At 52.8% G+C, this 6000-nt stretch overlaps 1 protein-coding gene across 1 annotated transcript in view; it reads left to right on the plus strand.

Annotated features, from left to right (window-relative positions):
• The window catches only part of LOC128847362 (zinc finger protein 850-like), a 34310-nt gene extending 28565 nt beyond the window's left edge, over positions 1 to 5745 (plus strand). The window contains exon 11 of the mRNA XM_054046752.1: positions 2559 to 5745. Within this exon, the coding sequence (XP_053902727.1) occupies positions 2559 to 4693 (2135 nt within the window). The 3' untranslated portion in view covers positions 4694 to 5745. The remainder of the gene's footprint in view (positions 1 to 2558) is intronic.
• Positions 5746 to 6000: the final 255 nt, after the last annotated feature.

A 6000-nucleotide genomic window follows, 5' to 3' on the forward strand; every position in this document is an offset into this window, starting at 1 on the left:
TATGGATCAGTGTAGCAAGGTGAAGACTCACCAGTGCACCGCCTCCTTCTGGTCATCTGGGAATTAGCTCTTTTCCAGCATACAGAGCGCCCTCTGCTGGCTAGTGGCTCGCCTGCCTTAGGCCCCATGTCCCTCCCAGACCCCAGTGCCCCTTTACCTCGGGGTTCTGCCCCAGCAGTGCCCCCACACTCTGGGTCTCCCTTCCCAGGGGAACCCCCAATCCTCTAACCCCACCTTGCCTCTGGCTACTGCCAGTCATCCTCTAGCCCCCGCTCACTGGGGCAGACCAGTCTGTAATGGCCACTCAGCATCGGCAAGTGTTTAGGACCAGCTGCCTCTGCCAATCCCCAGGCTGCACCTCTGTAGCCCCAGTACCTGCTTTGGCCTTTAGCAAGGCCTCAGCGTGGGGAGTTGCCAGGCTGGAGATCCCCAGCTCCTCTTGCCTTTCCCCAGCAGTGCTCTGCTCCCGGTACCCTGAGCTCCCAGGCAGCCAGGTCCTTCTCTCTCCACAGCTAGAGAGACTCCTCTGTCTCCTGGCCCCATAGCCCCTTTATCAGGGCTCGCTGGGCCCTGATTGGCATGGCCCCAGCTGTGGCTGCTTCCCCCATCAGCCTAGCTTTGCTGCTTTTAACCCCTGTTCTCCAGGAGCAGGGCAGCTGCCCCACTACAATCAGACAGAAACAAGCAAAGAACCAGACAGAGACGATACAGATAAACAATAGCGAAGCAGGGACCATAAAGACAAAACAGTAAAGAAGGAGGGATTTCACGATCACAACTGTTGATAAGTGATTCCTTGCCAGACAGGATGCTGTCCAACGAAGTTTTCTTTAAACATCTGAAGGCCTGTTCCTTTATCTGGTGGTGGTGGGTGCTATTAGGACAGGATCTCCTTCTTAGCAGCCGATATTTCATTGTTTTGATACAATTTAGAGGGAATGTGACTTTTTGCTTCTTGTCTCATGGCTTCTGCTGTCCTAATGTGGCTGCAGAAAAAGGCCTCAGACCTGACAGTGAGGAATCACCTTACAGTTAATGTAACCCTGTGCAGACTCACCCCACAGTGCCTCCTGCTGGTCTCTCCCAGGAATTAGCTCTGCCAGCCTTGGAGCGCCCTCTACAGGCCAGTGTCCCACTGCTGCTTGGCCCCCGTGTCCCTCCTTGGACTCTGGTGCCCCGTTATCTGGGGTGCTGCCCCCTGCCATACACCCCTCAGTCTCAGGGTCTCCCCTCCCTAGGGAACTCCCACCCCTCTATCCCCACCTAACCTCACCTCAGACATAGGCTACTGCCAGTCACCAACTCACCCCTGCACCCTGGGGCAGACTGCAGTGTCAGCCACTCATCATAGGCAAGGTTGGGTCTGGACCTGCTGCCCTTCTCTGCAAACCAGTGCCTCTATGGGGCCTTGGACAAGGCCCTGCAGCCTGGGGAGTTGCCAGCCTGGAGTTCCCCAGCCCCTCTGGCCTTTCCCCAACCCTGCCTCACTCTAGGCACCCTGAGCTTCCCAGCAGCCAGGCCCCCTCTCTCTCTGAAAGCAGAGAGAGACATTTTGTTCCTGCGCCCGACTTCCCTGCCTTTATAGGGCCAGCTAGGTCTGTTTGGTGCGTGGCCCCAGCTGTGGCTGCTTCCCAATCAGCCCAGCTTTTCCCCCTGCCCCAGCCCTCTCCAGGGCTGTTTTAAGCCCTTTCAGGCAGGAGCGAGTGACCTCCCCGCTTCACTCCCCGACTTTACTTCCCTGGGAGTATTTGGATGGGATGTGGAGGCAGAGTCCAATTTCCGAGGGCATGTCTACACTACAATCTTAAGTCAACCTATGTTAGATTGACTTACAGCCACCACAGTAATTACTGCCGTGGCTGATGTCCACGCTCCCCTCCTGCTGTCGGTGGTTTGCGTCTTCACCAGAGCGCTTCCACTGTCTGAAGAGGGGCAGTGTGGGGAGCTGAGCCATGAACCGGGGGAAGCCGCCTTGGGCTTCTCGCCTTCGGTGGGGAGATCAGTGCCCGGAGTCCAGTTGGCTGCTGTGCTCTCGGTGGGGAGCCAAGAGCTGGAGGGCAGCTGGGCTGCCAGCTGGGAACATGGCGCCTGGACCGCGGGGGGCAGCAGGTCTCTTAGTGGGGAGCAGAGAGCATGGGCAGTAGCCCAAGCCAGAAGCCCAGGTGGTAGCCCAGCTTGGAGCGGAGACCTGGCAGCAGCCCAGCTGTGGAGCCAGGAGTCTGGCTTTCTTGTCAATTTCACAGCTCCAGCAGAGCTGAAATTCACAAGACAGCCAACAGCCCATGTAAGGAAGGCAGTGGCTACACAGACAGTGTGTCGCCCTCACTACACGGACATAAGCCCTATGCCTCTCCTGGAAGAGGAGTTATTATGCTGGTATAGTAGGGCACTTACACTGGCAGGACACGGCTGTAGTGTGTACACTGACATAATTAGGTCATGTAAGCTGCCATATGTCGACCTAACTGTGTAGTGTAGACCAGCCCTCAGTCTCCCCATTAGTTACTGTGTTGTGTTTTCCCCTCTGTGTTGTTCCCTGTTCTGTCCTTTCTCCCCAGCACAGGGAATGACTCCTGTCTGGATTCTCTCTCTCCCAGCAGTTCATGAGGCGATGATGAGTGAGAACAAGGAGAAGAATTCACAGCAGGAAGATCCCGAGCAAGTGGAACTGCAGGGGAACTTTTGGAGAAGAACCGAAGGGAATTTTTCCCAGTCCTTGGAACAGGGCAAAACTTGGAGAAGTCGGCAGAGGCCAGAGAGGCAGTTGGGAAACCACCCAATAAAGAAAGAGGAGGAATCCATTGAACGTAGGGTAGGATGCAAGAATCCCAAGGAAACCACAGCCCCACAGACAAATCCCAAGAAAGAAAAACCCTATAAATGTCTGAGCTGTGAGAAAAGCTTTAATCAGAAATCGAACCTTATCACTCATCAGAGAATCCACACAGGCGAAAAACCCCATAAGTGCTTAGACTGTGGGAAAAGCTTCAGCCAGAAATCGTCCCTTATTATACATGGGAGAAAGCACACAGGAGAGAGGCCTTATAAATGCTTTGAGTGTGGGAAATGTTTCAATCAGGTCTCAAACCTGACTACGCATCAGAGAATTCATACTGGAGAGAAACCTCATAAATGCATGAAATGTGGCAAAAGGTTTAGTCAGCGATCAGCCCTGATTACACATCAGAGAATCCATACGGGAGAGAAACCCCATAAGTGCTTGGATTGTGGGAAAAGTTTTAGTCAGAGATCAGCCCTGATTACACATCAGAGAATCCATATGGCAGATAAAATGTACAAATGTCTCAAATGCGGGAAAAGTTTCAGTGTGAAATCAGCCCTTATTATGCATCACACAATCCATGCAGGAAAAAAACTTCATAAATGTTTGGACTGTGGGAAGAGTTTCAGTGACAGCTCAAACCTCACTAAACATCGGAGAATCCACACAGGAGAGAGACTGTATCAGTGCCTCGACTGTGGGAAAAGCTTCAATCGGAAATCGAACCTTCTTACCCATCGGAGAACCCACACAGGAGAGAAACCCCATAAATGCTGGGACTGTGGGAAAAGCTTCAGTCAGAGATCATCCCTTATGAAACATGTGAAAATCCACACGGGAGAGCGGCCATATAAATGTCTTGAGTGTGGGAAATGTTTCAATCAGAACATAAACCTTATTACGCATCAGAGAACCCACACGGGAGAGAGACCCTACAAGTGCCTGTACTGTGAGAAAAGTTTTACTGTGAGGTCAGCCCTGATTACACATCAGAGAATCCATACAGGAGAGAAACCCCATAAGTGCTTGGACTGCGGGAAAAGTTTTAGTCAGAGACCAGCCCTTATTACTCATCAGAGAATGCATACGGGAGAGAAACCCTTTAAATGTCTCAATTGCGGGAAAAGTTTCACTGTGAGATCAACCCTTATTACGCATCAGGCAATCCACACAGGAAAGAAATCCCATAAATGTTTGGACTGTGGGAAGAGCTTCAGTCAGAGTTCATCCCTTATTAAACATGGGAGAATGCACACAGGAGAGAAACCCTACATATGTCTTGAGTGTGGGAAAAGCTTTAGTCAGAGATCATCTCTTATTATACATGGCAGAATGCACACAGGAGAGAAACCCTATAAATGTCTTGAGTGTGGGAAATGTTTCATTCAGAGGTCAAATCTTGTTACACATCAGAGATCCCACTCGGGAGAGAGACCCCATGAGTGCCTTGACTGTGGGAAAAGTTTCAAAGTGAGATCAGCCCTTGTTACACATCAGAGAATCCATACGGGAGAGAAACCCCATAAATGCTTGGACTGCGGGAAATCTTTTAGTCGCAGATCAGCCCTTATTACACATCAGATAATCCACACTGGAGAGAAGCCCCATAAATGCCTGGAATGTGAGAAAAGTTTCAATAACAGCTCGAACCTTACTAAACACCGGAGAATTCACACAAGAGGGAGCGACTCTAGAAATACCTCGACTGCAGGAAAAGATTCAGTCCGAGCTCACACATTATTACCCATCAGCGATCCACAGAAGAGAGAGAACTTGAATGTGGGGGAATCTTCAGTTGGTGCTCCCACAGAATCAAGCATTGTCAACTCCACTCAACTTCAAGCGGAGCTAATGCCATGTTGGACATCAGAGACGCCTCCACACAGCAGGGAAATTCTCTCAGTGCCCTGACTGGGGCCGGCCATGGTGACAAACCCATTTCCTCGTTCCCACACACAGCAGGGGCATTTGGCTGCCAAGGTTCCAGCTGCCCATCGCTGGGGTGAGGATCCAGCATCAGCCGAGCACCAGCTGGTCAGTGACCTTCTGGCTCTGCCTGGTCTCAGCAAACCCCAGGCAGAGGAGGAGAAGCCCCCATCAGCCCCTCCTCCCGGCTGCAGCCCTGGCTGCTGAGCTGATGGGCCACAGGTGAGGAAAGGGCTATCGAGTGTTTGGGGATCCTGGGATAAGAGGCGAGGGAGAGCACAGGAGTAGAGAGGTGCTGCCTCATCACTCACCCCCTCTGCCCCTTCTCCCTGCCCCCTCTGTATTCAGCCAGCACCACTGAGAGGGGCTGATTCCCACAGACTGCAGCGGGTTCTCAACCTATTTACCATTGTGGGCTGCATATGCGGCCCATAATGCATTATATGGGCCGCATCCAATACTACCTGTATGGCCCTGAGGATGTCATATGGGCTGGAGCTGTGTGCTGATTGGGCCGCATACAGCCCACGGGCCGCAGGTTGAGAACCACTGCCACAGGGCCTTTCGTGGGAGGCCTGGAGATCCCACCTCTGCCTCCGCAGCATCAGCCGCCGAGGGTCTGTCTGTGGTAGGAAACACGGTCGGGATCAGCCAGCTCATCTCCTCTGACCCTCCCCCACTCATCCTACCCTAGACTGAGCCTGAGCATCTAATTCATTCTGATCCTCACCATTAGCAGAGTGACTGTTAGTCACTGAGTTCCCCCTCTGGGGACGCTGGGACAGTTTGCATAGTGGGGGCGCTGAGAGCCACTGAACCAAACTGTAAATCCTGGATAAGATGGAAATCACTTCAAGCCAGGGGATGCTGCAGCACCCCTTGGTCTGGCACCTGTGTCTGGGGGTAGATTCTCTCATTCCCAAATAGTCTCACATTACTCCAGGCCGTGCTGAAAAGCATTTAGGGTTTGTACATTTTCTCCCTTATGGGCCAGAATTAAACAGAATCCCACAAAAGTGGGAGCAGGGACAGTGAAATGTGGTGTTTTAGCTTCTGTTTTATTTGCAAGCGATGGGCTGAGTCCGAGGGATTCCCTCCTTCCCCCATCACCCTCATGCTCCACCGGGACACAGCAACCTCTGTCCAAACCTTGGAGAGTTTATCCCAGGGGTGGGCAAACTACGGCCCGGGGGCCAGATCCGGCCCACCAGCCATTTTAAGCCGGCCCTCGGGCTCCCGCTGGGGAGCGGGGTCTGGAGCTTGCCCCCCTCTGGCACTCCAGGCAGGGAGCA

This window comes from Malaclemys terrapin, chromosome 13 (genome assembly GCF_027887155.1).
Source record: "Malaclemys terrapin pileata isolate rMalTer1 chromosome 13, rMalTer1.hap1, whole genome shotgun sequence".
In the NCBI taxonomy this organism is placed as follows: Eukaryota; Metazoa; Chordata; order Testudines; family Emydidae; genus Malaclemys; species Malaclemys terrapin.